This window comes from Zootoca vivipara, chromosome Z (genome assembly GCF_963506605.1).
Source record: "Zootoca vivipara chromosome Z, rZooViv1.1, whole genome shotgun sequence".
NCBI classification, from domain to species: Eukaryota; Metazoa; Chordata; class Lepidosauria; order Squamata; family Lacertidae; genus Zootoca; species Zootoca vivipara.
The window spans coordinates 6359764-6376595 of record NC_083294.1 but is presented as its reverse complement, the minus strand read 5'-3'; the positions used below and the strand labels follow the sequence as shown (position 1 = coordinate 6376595).

Genomic DNA, 16832 nt, shown 5'->3' with positions numbered 1-16832 from the left:
TCCTGTTGAGGACACTATCAACATGGATCAGTTATTTTTCCCTTTTTCTTTTGGAAACGGATAAATCCAATTAAAGCTTCCACTTATTCCTATTTCCTGAGCTGCCTGGCTATTCATACTCCAGGGAGTCCTGGCTGCTGGTGGGCATCATTTCATTTCATTTTTATTCAAAGGCCCCCTGGAAGAGGGCACAAAGCACTGTCCTTGAGGTTGAAATGGGGAGAGAGGAGAACCCCATACCCCAACCTGAACTCTTTGGGATATAAAGTCACTATGCAGTTTGGAAATTTGTTTGCTTGCTATGCATTTGCATACCTGTTAAAATGCAATAACTAGATTTCACATTAAATTTTCTGACATCAAGAAGTAGGATTTCATCTCCATTTGGGGAACAACTACATGCCATTTTGAATCAAGCTGGTGGATTGAACTTTTCAAAACTGCTCTGATTTTAACCATTGATTTGAAAATTGCATTGATTCTTCAGTTTATTCAAATTCCCAGGGAAATGTCAGGTACAAGGCTGCTAGTGTAATAATAAATAAAGTAAAAGACCATCTTGGCCTTTTTCTACCAGGTTTGGGAGGGAAGAGCCCGGGCATACTCCAAAGACAAAAACTGAGGCTACTAAAGAAGCCAGAGGTGATATCGGCTGTCTGTTAGCACAGACCCAGGTCACTGAGCCTGGGCTTCCACAGCATTTTCTGCCTATACAGCATTGAAGCTATATAAACCTTTTACCTATATAAACCTGTGCTTAAGAGAAACCATGCCAAATTTTTATCACATATTAAAACATTTATGGGGGTCCTATTATTCAAAACACATTTTGGAATCAGATGAGAATCATTGTTACATTGAGGGAAACTGTTTATGGATATCTTTTAGATAAGATTCTTGCATAGCACTGTTCTTCAGTACAAATCAGACGAAATCATGGCTGATTCATTGCTGTCGTATGCCTTAAACCAGAGTTGAATTCTGGGTCAGATCGAAGACAACAGGAGCCTCAGTGTAAGAATGAAATAGATATGATGTGATAAAATAGTGATAAAATATTTGATCCTGTCAAGAAGCAGGGGGCTATTCTGTTGATCAAAGCTAATGGCTGCAGTCTTCTCAGGTTTACCTCGAAGTAATTTCCACTGAAGTCAATGGGGTTTCTGAATAATAAACCATGAAAACAACTTAGTTGTCAGGCTTATGAAAGGACAAAGCTAACCATATTGTCATTTACACACCTCTAGGTTCTGCTATGACCTGTTTTCACTGGGCTCCAGAGTAAACAGGGAACTTGCAAGCAACAGCGGCTTTTGACACCATCGACCATAACATCCTTCTGGACCATCTAGAGGGTTTGGGAGCTGGGGGCACTGTCATACAGTGGTTCCGCTCCTTCCTCCTGGGCCGTGTCCAGAAAGTGGGGGGGGGGTAAGTGTTCATACCATAGCTGCCAAGTATCCCGTATCCGCCGGGAAAACCCCTTTTTTCTTACCGTTTCCCGGCGGTCTCCCGTTTAGGTTAAAATCCCGGTATTGTCCCTTAAATCAGCTTCGGCCCGGCGGCCATTTTTCTGGTGCCGCTTTGCCCTTCTATGGGCACCAGAAAATGGCGGCGCCGGCGCCGGAAGTCGCTTCTGCGCATGACCGGAAGTTGCGTGACGCGACTTCCGGTGGCGATTTGCCCTTCTATGGGCATCAGAAAATGCCGCCGCCGCCGCTGCCGGAAGTCGCTTTTACGTGTTTCCGGTCATGCGCGAAAGCGACTTCCGGCGCTAGCGCCGCCATTTTCTGGTGCCCATAGAAGGGCGAAGCGCCACCGGAAGTTGTGTCACGCAACTTCCGGTCATGCGTGCGCTGCCTATCCCGGATCTTTAGGTCCCGAACTTGGCAGGTATGGTTCAGACCCCTGGGCTCTCACGTGTGGGCTGCCTCAGGGTTCTGTCCTCTCCCCCATGCTTTTTAACATCTACATGCAGCCGCTTGGAGAGATCACCAGGGGGTTTGGGCTGGGTGTTCATCAGTATGCGGATGATACCCAGCTCTACCTCTCTTTCAAATCAGAACCAGTGAAGGCGGTGAAGGTCCAGTATACCTGAAGGAGCGTCTCCTCCCCCATCGTTCTGCCTGGACACTGAGGTCCAGCACCGAGGGCCTTCTGGCGGTTCCCTCGCTACGAGAAGCCAAGTTACAGGGAACTAGGCAGAGGGCCTTCTCGGTAGTGGCACCCACCCTGTGGAATGCCCTCCCACCAGAGGTCAAAGAGAACAACTACCAGACCTTTAGAAGGCATCTCAAGGCAGCCCTGTTTAGGGAAGTTTTTAATGTTTGATGGATTTCTGTATTTTAATATTTTGTTGGAAGCCGCCCAGAGTGGCTGGGGGAATCCGGCCAGATGGGCGGGGTACAAATTATTATTATTATTATTATTATTATTATTATTATTATTATTACAATACCAAGGTGGCAGAAACCAAAGCTGTATCTAGGGCCAGTCCAAGGTCAGAGTTCAAGCAAGTCAATTAAACATTGCAACTCTACTAATAAACCTGTGTGATGGGGACACCAACATTCACTTTTCAATAACTCTGACCCTGCTTTATGCCAGTCTATTTACCAAATGCCCTCAAAGACTTACAATTTACCCTGCTTGTTAGACAAAGCAGCAATACCCTTGTAAGCCACCCTGCCTTTGCCTCCCCAGCAAACATGTTAGTATTTTTTTATTTCCTGCGAAACAAGAGGCTCATTACCATGCAGTGGGCATGAGTGGAACGATTAGTAAAATTTGTTACCTGCATGCTTGGAACAAAATTAAATTAAAAGTGTTGCTTTGCTGTCAAGATAAGGACCAAGCTAGAGTGCAAATACTCAATTACTTTGGTAAGACTGTATCAGATGCAATAAAAAAACAACCATCCAAAAACCTGGACCGCTGGGAACAGATGTAAATGTCAGTATCTCTATTGCAACCCTGGGGAAGTTAAAGAGGCAACTGAAGCAAAACAGAGCCCTAATCACTAAGACAGGAAGGGGAGACAGGTTTTGTGTGGCATGTTGGAATAATGAGTGATAGGCCAGCAGGGTTAGTGGGGAGGGGGATGCGGACAGTTTGCCTGCTTTTCCCTTCCATGCTTTAAGCATGGACATGTGTAAACCTGTTCAGTATTGTGGGGATTTCTTTAGTTTGTTGTGGAGAAATAGGCATGTCATTGTAGGGATGTTTCAATGGTGTCTCTCTCCAAGTGGATCCATTGTTTCGTTTCATCTTCTAGAATATATGGGATTGTGTGGTGCACATGGTTGGCAATGTAAGATGATTCTATGTTGGGGATTCCCCTTCCTCCTTCTGATGGGGGGAGGTGCAGGAATTTGGGGTTTATTATTGGCTTTTTGTGTGAGAAAATAAACTAGTGTAGTGTTTTTTTTCTGCCACTCCTGGAGTTGGGTTGGGAGAATCCAGGTTGAGAGGGTCTGGAATCAATAGGTTAGTTTTGGGAGGGTGATCATTTTGATCATGGCTATTTTGTCTGAGAGGATGAAGTCGGTGTCATTTGTTCAAGTCTCTGTTGATTTGTCACTACGAGGGCTTGTAATTGTGGAGGTATTATAGTTTGCTAAGGTTTCTGGTTATCTGAACCCCTAGGTATGTGAATTTGGTGTGGCAGAGTTTTACCTTTGTGATGTTGGTGAATTCCTTTTGGGTATTGGGGGGCGGGGTGTTGAAGCACATAGCCTCAGATTTTGCAAAGTTTACTTGTAGGCACAGAATTGACCTGTGCCTCCATGGACAGCTGTGAGTCCAAAATGATTCCCAGGCTGTGCACCTGGTCCTTCAGGGACACAATTACCCCATTCAGGGCCAGGAAGTCCTCCATACCCACCCGCCCCCTGTCCCCCCAAAACAGTACTTCTGTCTTGTCAGGATTCAACCTCAATCTGTTAGCCGCCATCCATCCTCCAACTGCCTCCAGGCACTCACACAGGACCTTCACCGCCTTCACTGGTTTTGATTTAAAAGAGATGTAGAGCTGGGTATCATCCGCATACTGATGAACACCCAGCCCAAACCCTCTGTTGATCTCTCCCAGTGGCTTCATATAGATGTTAAAAAGCATGGGAGAGAGGACGGAACCCTGAGGCACTCCACAAGTGAGAGCCCAGGAGTCTGAACACTCATCCCCCAACACCACTTTCTGAACACCAGCCCCTCCAGCTGTTCCAGAAGGATGTCGTGGTTGATGGTATCAAAGGCTGCTGAGAGATCCAGCAGAACTAGGAACAGCTTTCACCATTGTCCCTAGCCTGCCGGAGATCATCGGCCAGCACAACCAAGGCAGTTTCAGTCCCAAGATGAGGCCTGAATCCCGATTGAAAGGTATTCAAATGGTCCGCATCCTCCAGGTGTACCTGGAGTTGTTCTGCAACTAAGCAATCAAAGGCTTTAAGGATGTCTAGGAACATGATTGCCAGTGGGAGTTTGTTTATTTTGCTGTGTTGAGCAAATTCAGTCGTTCAGTAGTTTCCTAATGGGATCTCTTATGTTGTGACCAGGGGAAAAACCCTCCGTACTTCCTGCTCCGCCGTGCCCCGCCCATGCCGGGTGATATCACATGACACATATGATTCATCACCACACCTCCTAAATGGGGGGGGGGAGTCGGCGCTCCTGCCTGCCACTTACCTTCCAAGTCCCGGACTGCAGAATCCGGGACCGGCAACCGTGTAACACCGGACGTTGCGTTGAGGTAACTTCCGGTGTCGCTTTGCCCTTCTATGGGCACCAAAAATGGCGGCCTCCGGCTTCAAAAGTAGCTTCTACGCATGACCGGAAGTGCATCAATGCGACTTTCGGTGTCGGTGGTGGCCATTTTTGGTGCCCATAGAAGGGCAAAGCGACACCGCAAGTTACATCGACGCAACTTCCGGTGTCACACTTCCGGTCATGCGTAGAAGCTACTTTTGAAGCCGGCGGCGGCTTCAATATGAGGGCAAATCAGAAAAAAATGGCCGCCGGCAGGAGAAAATAACAGAGAAAAAGGGGAGACGAAGTGATACGGGGGACCACTGGGAAAAGGTAAGTAAAAACAGGGGTTTCCCAGGGAAAATGGGGTACTTGGCAGCTATGGCCTGCCACTCAATGTAGGTATAATAATTCATGTCCAACATCCAGTTTAATGAATGTGAAAGCTTACTCAGTACCATTTTAGGGCTATTTCAGTTGACTTTGGCACCCAATGGCACCTCCTGGGGACTCTACCCAAGCAGCACACCCTCAGGAGTCACACCCATCAACAGCCCTGCTAGGCTGAGAATTTGTTTACATGGCTGGAATGTGTGAACTGCGATAACAATGGCAATGCAAGGATCGGATCCACCCCCTGGAGCAAATGGCTTCCCCTCACCTGCATGGGCTGCCCCATCTGATAATGCCTCTTGCTGGTCTGGATGGAGGATAGAAAGGGATGCATAAGTGTGTGTAGAAATAAGCTACTGTGCTGTACTGTACAAGGGCAACCTTTGCATTTTTTTTCTACCCACTTTTGCCTCCCGCCACACCACAGATGGCATGCGGCCACCAAAAGGGAATGTGGCCCTAGGGCTGTAAAAGGTTCCCCATCCCTATCCCAGAGCTACAGACTTTACTGTGACATTTTGGTTCCTCCAAGAGAAAGAATTATAGTCCCTCAGTACGCAGGACTAACTTTTAACAGTTGGCAGTTTGAAAGCACCTCAAAGTGCAAGGAGATAAATAGGTACCGCTCTGGTGGGAAGGTAAATGGCGTTTCCGTGTACTGCTCTGGTTTCGCCAGAAGATGCTTAGTCATGCTGGCCACATGACCCGGACGCTGTACGCCGGCTCCCTCGGCCAGTAAAGCGAGATGAGCGCTGCAACCCCAGAGTCATCTACAACTGGACCTAATAGTCAGGGGTCCCTTTACCTTAATTTGCACCCCCACTTAATGTTTATCTCAATTTCTTCCTCCTGCAGAATCCAGACAGCACTGTGGCAGCTTTTGTAATAATAAGAAGGCAGAGGAACTTTGAGAAAATATTTGAGCAGATGCCTCAGCTCAGATTTACGTGCTATCCACTTATCAAGTCATCTGAAGAGTAGCGGGAAGCATCTCATCAGCTAGGGAGCAACTTTATCAATTCCATACTGCCTTTCATACTGCTGCAAGCAAAGATACTACACAGAGATATCAGCTCAGTCACCAGCCTACTTAACACTGCTGTACCACCCATTATTCTGGGACTCCTATGTAGAGCTAATTTATGACAGGGGCCCATCCCCAAAGCTCAAGGCAGGCAGCAGCACACTGAGCATAACTGTAAAATATCCGCCCAGGATCCTATTAAAGACCTATAGCAATGTCCCCCCATAGCAATGGATCCATTTGTGACTTGGTTTTAAAAGATGCCATAATACTAAAAAATGCAATAAAATCCTGCGTATAAGACTACTTTTTAACCCAGGAAAATCTTCCCAAAAGTCGGGAATAGTCTTATACGCCAGGTCGTATTTCTTATATGGCGAGTATATCCCAAACTCTATATTTTAACTGGAAAGATTGGGGGTCGTCTTATACGCCCAGTCGTCTTATATGCCGCAATATATGGTAGCTGGTTTTTGCAGGACAAAATTAAACTATGTAGTGGGGCAGGGGTTGTTGTTTTTGGGTGCAAAGACAGCACTACAGAGTATGGGGAGGGATACAACCTGAAGGTTAGCTGAAATGACCATTTGACCCTGTCCAAACACTTATGATTTGATGCCTTATATACCCAACTGAGTTTCCATTCTTAAGGAAATCAGCTCTGAGTACTCACTGGAAGGACAGATCCTGAAGCGGAGGCTCCAATAATGTACTGGCCACCTCATGAGAAGAGAAGACTCCCTGGAAAAACCCTAATGTTGGGAAAGATGGAGGGCACAAGGAGAAGGGGACAACAGAGGACGAGATGGCTGGACAGTGTTCTCGAAGCTACCAACATGAGTCTGACCAAACTGCGGGAGGCAGTGCAAGACAGGAGTGCCTGGTGTGCTATGGTCCATGGGGTCATGAAGAGAAGGACACAACTAAACGACTAAACAACGACAACAATACCCAACTGATCGCTGTGCTCTGCAGGAGAAGGCCTCTTGCAGCTGCCATCTCATCAGGAAGTCTCCTCTATAAAGCATAGGAATTGGACCTTCAGTGCAGCAGCACCTGTTCTTTGCAAGTCCTTTCCCTGCATATCAGGCAGGCACTGTGTCTACTGTAATTTTGGCACCAATTGAACACCTTGTTCAACAAATCTTTTAAACAAAGGGGTGGGTGAGTAGGTGTGGCAGTCTGTATCGGTACTGGATTTGAATTTTTATTTATGAAATAGTTCTATAAAAATGAAATTGTTCTAACTGTATATATAATGAGATGTTTTCATTGCTGGTGTTTCTTATTATGAAATAGCTTCTAAAGATTTTACAGGAAGCTTTTCATAATAAATTAAATGAGTAAGTGAAAAGTAGATAAAATGCAGGTCCAAATGATAGCAATGGGGGAAGGGGAATTTGTGAATTTCTTTCTACACCCCCCCCAATCCCACCCAATACTGCTCTTTTAGCCAGTGCCATGTCTCCTGCTATGACGCACCCTGTTTGCTTAGCCCTAGCATTTATGTACATTTTGGGGGAAGGGGAAGGGAAGGGAGGGAGAGGAGAGGAGAAATACTACCTAAAGTTTTCATTCCACATCTCATTTGCTTTGCTTTGAAATAATAAGTGTCTGTTGCCTCCAGAGGCAGGCGAGGATCAAAGACAGGCTTCTGTGTATGTAACAGATTCCAAATACCTAATTTTCCCTTATAACGGCGTTGTTTTAAACACCAAATACAGAAGCAGATCAAAGCCTGGATTCGTCTTTCTCTAACAGCCCTCGGAAGGCTCCGTAAGTCAGAGAGATACACACACAGTGGCTGATGCAAAATTGAGGCAGATAATTGGGCTCCCCTGAATTCCCATTAAAGATTGCTGCAAATTAGGGTAAAGAGCTGGACATCCTGTAGACTGGGGGGGGGGAAGGGTCTTCTTTCCCCCCAACCCCTCCCAAAAATACTGGTGATATCCACTGCAAGCCTCTGAACAGCAGCAGAACCTCCTTACCTCAGTAAGGAGTGGAACTTATCAGTGGACAAGAGGAAGCTAAATCCCCATGGTCTTAATTAGACTATAATGGGATGGCAGTGCTGGTTTATGAGGCAATAATACAGCTCTCCAGAGACCTAGCGATGCTTCGGTTATCTTGACAAAAGGAAACTACCAAATAATGGTGAAGAAAACAGCCACACAGTCCAGTGAGAGGGAAGCAAATGCGGGCACGGCCCTGGAACAGAACAAAGTGGTCAAAAACCTGGATGTTTCGGGGGGGCACTAGTTATGGGCAGGGGTTCCTTCAGGCTACTACAAGATAACCATATTTGACTATACCACATAGAACCATGGATGTGGGCATGTCATGTGACCTAGATACTCGCTCCCACAATGCAAACTGGCAAAGAAACAATGGGGCCAAATGGATGACTACAGCGGAAGGTATGAACAAACTAGGATTTATAGTTGGTGTTATATGCAGCAGAATAATGTGGTAGACGTCAGACTGTAGGTGGATGGTTGTAGGCTACTTCTTAACGTCCCTTAGGACAAAAATTCATTAGAAACAGAAAAGCAGGCAAGGAATTGGGAGTATAAACTGTCCCTTATGCTAGTTATCAGCTATACAAAAGCAGTGGGAGATGATGCTGAATCCTGCAAAGACAGAGGTGTAGTCAGTGGGTGTCTTCTGTGCCTGGGAATGAACTGCACACAGGTTCATAGTCAGAGAGTAGTCCTGGGTTCCAATTGTCACTAGAGTCTCTGTGGCTGGCAGTGCTTAGGCACAGCTTAGGCTGATTTGCCAGTTGTGACCATTTCCGGACCAGGATAGCATGGCCTTCATTTCCCATGCCCTGCTGGCTTCCGGTCTGGACTACTGCAGTGTGCTGTTTGTGGGACAGCCCTTGAAGACTAGAAGCTGCAGCTAGCGCAAAAGGCAGCTGATAGTTCGATAAGTGGAAACATGCCAGAGGTCCTGAAAGCACTGTGGTGGCTACCTGTAAACTACTGGGCCCAATTCAATGTGTTGGTGCTACCATAAATAAGCCCTAAATGGCTTGGGACCCAAGTACCTTAAAGAACACCTTCCCTTATATCAACTATCTTGGGCCCTACAATCTGCAGGCGAGACCCTGATGAGGTGCACCTGTCTCCCTCCCCTCATTATTGCCATTTGATGGCTCAAGGACACTGTTCTCGGCAGTCCTGAGATCATTGGAATGAAGAGAGAATGTTTCAGAAATTGTTTTTATTGCAACTTTTTAAAAGAATGCTTCTCCCCTCCTAATTGTTTTATTATGGGTGTGTTTGCTGCCTTGAACTGCTTTGGCGGATATAGATTCAATATAAATAAATAATCTGTATTTCCATGTGCTAGACTTATGTTTGCAAGGAGTTTTATGTAGGGCAGGGTCCCCAAACTAAGGCCCGGGGGCCGGATGCGGCCTGCACAAGCCAATTGTGCGGCCCCTGCCGACCCCCACCGCCCGCTCTTACCGGCGTGCCGCAGTGCAGTTGCCCATCTCCGGGTCGGCGCAACGCCAGAAATAGCTTGTGCGCAAGCGCAGAAGCTATTTCCGGTGCCGCGCCGACCCAGAAGTGCACCGGAAATTATGTCTACGCATGCACAGAAGCCATTTCCAGCGCCACCCCGCGCCAGAAAAAGTGTGTGTGTGCGCGTATGGGAGTGCGTTCCCCCGCCCTCTGGCCCGCTGCGCAGCCGGTGCCGGAAGAACCGGCCCAAAGCCGGGTAAGTTTGGGGACCCCTGATTGTAGGGGAATCATTTTATTTCACCTGCAGCCTGGGGTGGTTACTGCCACTGTCCATTCTTATTCTCCTACCCCATTTCCCTGCAAGTGAAGAACAAGCCTTTAGCCAACAACAGCATTGCTTCTTAGCTTAGCAGCAGGATCCTGAGGAGGAACAAAACATATCCACTAAAACAAAAATGTGAGGAGTATTCATTACTCTTTTCTTCAGAGGCAGAAAGTACAAGAATGAATTGCTCTTAAATGAATTGGCTATTAAATAAAGCATGATATGAATTTATTATTTTAACTACTGTACTTGATTGGAGTTGTGCAGTTATTCTGGACTACAGTTCTTCTCATTCCTGACCATTTACCATGCTGTCTGAGACTGATGAGAGTTCGAATCCAACAGTAAATGGACAGCTCCCATGCTATCTTTGGTTGAGTGTGACAGGTAAACAAGGCCACTGAATTTATTAACCTCAGGGGTTAACCTTGAAGTCATTCCTCACACTGGAACTCTCTCCCCACAACCAAATGAGGAGAGATGTGCTTCACATGCAGAAAGTCTGCGTAAGGGGGAGAGAGTACAGAGTACCTCCCCCTATCATCAAGAGTAGCTCCTCCCCGAGCAGCGAAGGAAGCACAGGCTCGGGGGAGGGAAGTCAGGACACGGAGAGAGAGTGCCCGGGCTCAGGCAGGATGAAAGAGCCCAGGCACCACAGACGGGAGGAGAGAGAAGGGGAAAAGGGGGAGAGGGAAAACATGGAACGCAGACCCTTTCCTCCGGGTCTGGAATGACGTAAAAGAAGAAAGGGGAGGAGATTCAGTGTCCCGCGACTTTTATGTTGGGTACGTTCGCGCCGAGGGGCACTTCCGGATTCTGCATCGGAGTAAGAAGACATGTTTCTGCACCTTCCACACTGTACATACGGTAGCAGCACCAATAAACACATTATGGAAAAGTAACCTGAGGAGCGTCGTTACTCTAGAGTAGTCGCAAGAACCCCCTGACAGTCTGCTTTATGATACAGCATAAAATGAGATGTACAGAGCTAAAGATAAACCACCAGATCCACTCCAATAAGCACTGCAGCACGTTTAACAATTGTCCTCTGTCCTGCTATGGTTCATCTGGTCTGGAGACACTTTTGCACTGCCCTTAATGGCCATTTAACTCCAAATAACCGTGACAAGAGGCCCACTATAAAAATCAACAGGAAAGCATCATCACTAACAATTAGCTGTCTCTGGTGACACAGCTTTCCATAGTAGGAATTAGAAGCTCGCCCAATTATGGTTCTCATCTGCAGTTTTAATTTTTATGTGTTTTTTTAAAAAAAAACACACAAAATAAAACCCACAGTTTTCTCTTAAACTGGTGGTCTCCCTTGCACATGGGATTAGCAGAGTTCCATACAGAAATAGAAATAGATGATATAGATAGATTAGATATAGATAGATATAGATATAGATATAGATACAATATTCTTCCATAAAGGAAGAGTGGCAAAGATATCAAAACAAAGCAGGCCATTTTGGACAATGGCTTACACAAGAGACTCACTGGGACATACAGGGAAAAATGACCAGGAGCAAAGGACAATGGAGAGTGAATGCAGAGGCAGCTGGCCCTGTAAGAAAGACTTTGATCTTCAAGGTCATTTCCATCACTACCATCTCCTCACATCTAATAATGCCATCAATGAGGCAAGGTGAGGCAATCGCCTCAGAAGGGATCTACAGAGGCAGCAGTGGAGGCCTGATCTACTGCCTCCTTGGAAGCCTTCACCTCCCCCCATGCCGCCTCTACAGTGAACTTTCTGCCCTGGCAAGGGAGGCATTTTGTGGCTTGCCTCAAGTACCAAAATGTATTGGGCCAACCCTGATGTCAACAGGATTGTATCAAAAAAGGGGACACCAAGAAGCAAGAGTGAAGCACCAGCATGCCCAAGATAATCCCAAAATTTACAAGAGGGAAGTTAGGTAATATGGGGGAGAACTGAAATTTTTCAATAACTACAATGGAAAAGTACAGGGAATGAAGCATGGGAAAGGGAGAAGTAGAATGCTTGGAAGGGAAAGGAAAGCTTGGACCCTGAAGAGGAGACTTCATTTGTAGTTGGTTTCCTCTAGTAAAGCTATGTGCCAGATCCAATCAAACCATGGGTCCTTCCTGAACGGAATCAGGTAAATTCAGGTGGACCAGTGTTTTGGCCATATTAGGTTGAGGTTGGACCTGATCCAACCCAGGACAATCCAAAAGTTGGGAGGTCTGGCAGTGAGGAGAGATGGAGAAGGATGTAGCCTGTGTCTCATCCTCCCCCCTCCCCCAGCCAACTGCATGTTTAATTTTGGTTGAAATACTAATTAAAACTGTGCAAGGACCCTGAATCAGTTTGGGGCCCTGATCCAGGTTGAGTTGGATCATCCTGGGTCAGATCTATCCTGGCAAAGATTGGATACAATATAAATCTCCCTCGGGGCTTGTCAACACTTCTATTTGCTCCACCACTTTCCCCAAGAGACCTGTCCAGATCTTCACTTTTTTGAAATATGGCAACCCTATTACTAGCAGTACATGTGAAAACGATCTAGTGGTCTTGGTGGACCACAAGCTTAACAGGAGTCAACAGTGTGATGCAGCAGCAAAAAAGCTAATGCTATTCTAGGCTGCATCAACATAAGTTTAGTGTACCGATCGAGGGAAGTAATAGTCCCACTCTATTCTGCCTTGATCAGAACACACCTGGAATACTTTGTCCAATTTTGGGCACCACAATTTAAGAAGGATGTTGACAAGCTGGAACATGTGCAGAGGAGGGCAACTAGGATGATCAAGGGTCTACAAACCAAGTGTTATGAGGAACGGTTGAAGGAGCTGGGTGTGTTTATCCCAGTACAGTAAAGAGGAGACTGAGAGGAGATAGGATAGCCATCTTCAAATAGCTAAAGGGCTGTCACATGGAAGAGAGAACATGCTTGTTTTCCCCTACTCTTGAGGGTAGGAAAAGGACTCGAGGCTTCAAGGTATAAGAAAGGAGATTCCGACTAAACATTTGGAAAAGCTTTCTCACAGTAAGAGCTGTTTGGCAGTGGACCAGACTTGCACCGGAGGTGGTGGACTCTCCTTCCTTGAAGGTTTTTAAGCCGTGGTTTAAAAGCCATCTGACACTGATGTTTTGTTTAATTTCTTGCATGGCGGGGGGTTGGACTGGATGACCCTAGGATCCCTTCCAACACTACAATTCTATGATTCTTACTTTCCAGAATGAAGGATTGTGCACCATCCGCACGTGTCTGTTTCCGAAATATACCTGTGTTTGATCCAGTGTGCAACCACTGAGCCAGCTTCGCCCCAAAATGAACATATCCCTATCCATGCCAACACCTAATCACTGAAATAAATGTCATTGTGTTTTCCCAGGATAGTTGAGGCAACTTTCTGATCCTGCATCTTGCTACGCTTAAGTACAGATAGTGAATGCAAAGCACAGAAGCCACCGCACAAAACAGTAATTCGTTCCTGAGCTCAAAGCACCCTGCAACTTCATTATTTCTTCACACTCATTTTTCAAAACCACCTCTTGTCACAAAGATAAAGGAATGCAAATGCAGATTAGAACTTGGGGGGGGGGGGAGAGAAGCAAGTGTGGGACACACACTGAAACTAAGGCTTTAGAATAATAGAGAAAGAACAAGCCTCCTAACTCTGCTTGGGAAATTTCCCTGCTCTCCTTTTCTCTCATTGCTCTAGAATTGCCTATAGCCTGGTCTACACATACAGCAAAATGAGGTGGTGGTGCAATCCATTGGTTGTATAGAGTGGATTGTATCACTCTACTGTGAAAGATACCTACTTCAGGTAAAATAAAGCACATTAAAAGAAATCTCCCAGCAGGAGAAAAGGTGGTGAATTCCTTGCCTTGCTGCACTAGTTTTTTTTCTCTCTTTTTTCTCCCTCTGCAGCCTGTTGAGATTTTTGTTAAAGTTTTTCACAATAAGCAGGAAGAAGAAAGGAATGAGAGAAAAGGAAAAGGAAAGGAGGGGGGGAGAGAAAGGAAAAAGAAACAGAAATAATCCACTTCCAGGTAAGGCAGGTACAGACAGTTGCAGAACAGCAAGGCACACCTGATTCCAGCTGAACACATGGGCTTATAACCAACTAAGTTCAACGCAGAGTGGAGCTATTTAAATGAATGACTTTAATTAGTCATGTCTATAATTTTCAATGGGCTTACTCTGAGTAGGACTTGCCAGTGCAGGATAGTGCATATTGGGACTGGAAGGGTGACAGGCAGGAAGACCAGCAGTAGTGCCACCCTACTGGGTGGGTTGTAAGTAGGAAAGCAGCCTGGTGGGCCTTGGCTCAGGGTAGACTGAGGCTGGTGGGGCAGGGCCCCATTCACCCTAGTGGACCAGCCTCCACTGGAACTGCCACTGCATACAGCCCATGGCTTGTATGATGGTTAAGATCTTAGGCCTTATCAAATGATTTAATGTTCCCGAGGCAGTTAACCATCCAGTCATACGTATAGCTTCAGCAACGTTGTTGCATCACACATCTTCACCAATTGTGGCCTAAGGCATTAAATCGAATTTGCTCCCCTCCTCACCTTTGCTACGTCGCCGGCTCCTGTATTGCTCAGTGTAGAAGGTCAACTGAGTTTCATCATCTGCTTCAGAGCCAGAGTTGCCTTTGGCACGGCCAAATCCAATCCCACCTACAGAGAAGGAAATCGGGGATTAGTGCTAGCGATCACAGCAAACAGTTGCCCAGAAAACAAGTCTGACCCAAAACACACCCAGACCAACAGGGACAAGTGAATGGATTTTTCTGAACTGCAGGCCCAAAGGAGGGCTCATGGAAGTGGCTACACCAAAGTAGGGATACCAAAGAAGGATGTCCAAATGTCAGAGTGATCTGTTCTAGTGCTTTATTAAAGAAGTCTAGACTTACAACAAAGCAGCCTGCCAGGTCTCCAAGCTTTTTCAGATGTGGGATGGACACCACAGCAAAGAGTTAGGTTCTCTGTACTCAAGCAAACGTGCCTACAATCTTTATACACAAAGCAGCAGACGTCACTTTGGCCAGGCCTATCCATCACTTCACCTGACCAGATGAGGGCATAAGGGGCAAATTCCCAAGTCTCACAGATAGTTCCCCTTTCTGGGCTCGGAGCCCAGCACCTCAAGCCCACAGATAAGCATAACCTCAAAGCAAGTGAATATAAACATATATGAGTTCATTGTCACAACAACTACAGTCATACCTCGGTTTAAGTACGCCTGAGTTTGAGTATTTTTCAGTTTAAGTACTCCGCAGACCTGTCTGGAACGGATTAATCCACTTTTCATTACTTTCAATATGAAAGTTCGCTTCAGGTCAGGTTAAGTACACTTCAGTTTAAGTACACTACAGACCGTCTGGAACGGATTAATCCACTTTCCATTACTTTCAATGGGAAAGTTCACTTCAGGTTAGGTACACCTCAGGTTAAGTATGGACTTCCAGAACCAATTACACTCATACATCGGGTTAAGTACGCTTCAGGTTGAGTACTCCACGGACCCGTCTGGAACAGATTAATCCACTTTCCATTACTTTCAATGAGAAAGTTCGCTTCAGGTTAAGTACACATCAGTTTAAGTACTCCGCGGACCATCTGGAACAGATTAATCCACTTTCCATTACTTTCAATGGGAAAGTTCGCTTCAGGTTAAGTATGCTTCAGGTTAAGTACAGACTTCGGAACCAATTGTGTTTGTAAACCAAGGTACCACTGTACCAATTAATTGTAGGGTTATCTTGACAACCAAGATGGTGTCTGCAGAGCTTCAAGAATAGTTCACCTTTGGTCAACATGCTGAACTTTTATGGTTTTTTATCATTTTATTGGTTAAAACAGCTCCTAATGCACAAGTGATATACAAAAAAGCTCTTTGCTAGTCAGTTGTCTAAGCAAGGCACTGCTGAAGATCTGTGCGAGTCTCAGATAGTTGGAGCAATAGAATAACGCCAACCACCACCCCTTAAAAAATATTGCCTGGTGTGTTGTGTTCAAGTAACCATCGGCTCCTCCCCAGAGACTGCTCAAAACTCCTCCTCAAGTGGAGAGACAGCAGGGGTGGGTGGGCTTCCAGGGGATTCTGGAGACACAGTAGGCCTAACCTCTAAGAGTTCAGGGATCTCTGAAGGCTCTTTCATCAATTCCTGAACCTGCTCTTTTCTCCCTTGCTCTTGCTGACTGGCCTCTGGCTCCTGCTCCACTTCTTCTGCCTCTGCTGGCAATCGCTTCACAGATACTGCAGGCATCAATGAAGGGATTGGTGACAGGGAAAGATTTCTCTTCACTTGTGGCATGGAACCCTACACACCACTGGCACCTTCCCCAAGATCATTCTCCTCACTCTCCTCTTCCGCTGCCCACAAATCCCCTCTCTCCTCGACCTTCTGTCAGTCCCTGGCACAGTCTTATCTACCAGACCTTCCCCCAAAGTCTCCTGCTTTTGGAAATGAGAAGGGAAAGATCCCTTCTCCTGGTGATTTTGAAACTGTACAGGAAAGGGAAACCAAAGAAGAAAATCAAAAGGAAAGGCCTTGTGAAAATGTTTGGCGCACACTTCTCACTCTGTGAAGAAGGTTAAAAGGAAAGAGGCCTCTGGGGGCTGAAAGTGGCCCTTTAAACTGCCATTAAAGTATTTTACTGTTGTAAAAATTCTTTATTATTCTACACAGAAGTGCAGCCTCCACGCTTCTTGGCAAGGGAACTGCAAATGAAAGTGCCGCCCCCTGGCCCATGGAAATCTTAATCACCTCAAGCCGAGGAGGCAGAGGACTGCACCGAATGGAGAGCAGTTAAAGAAACAGAAGCTGCTTTCAGCTGTGAGTAATACTGAGGACTGGCCCCTTTAAGAGACCTCTGTTCCAAACCAAGAAC

The 16832-nt window shown here is 46.1% G+C and overlaps 1 protein-coding gene across 1 annotated transcript in view; it reads right to left on the bottom strand.

The window, feature by feature from the left end:
- Positions 1-16832, bottom strand: part of ASTN2 (astrotactin 2) — a 605773-nt gene that overhangs the window by 333956 nt on the left and 254985 nt on the right. Inside the window, 1 exon segment of the mRNA XM_035112940.2 lies at positions 14508-14615. Coding sequence (XP_034968831.2) covers positions 14508-14615 — 108 coding nt within the window.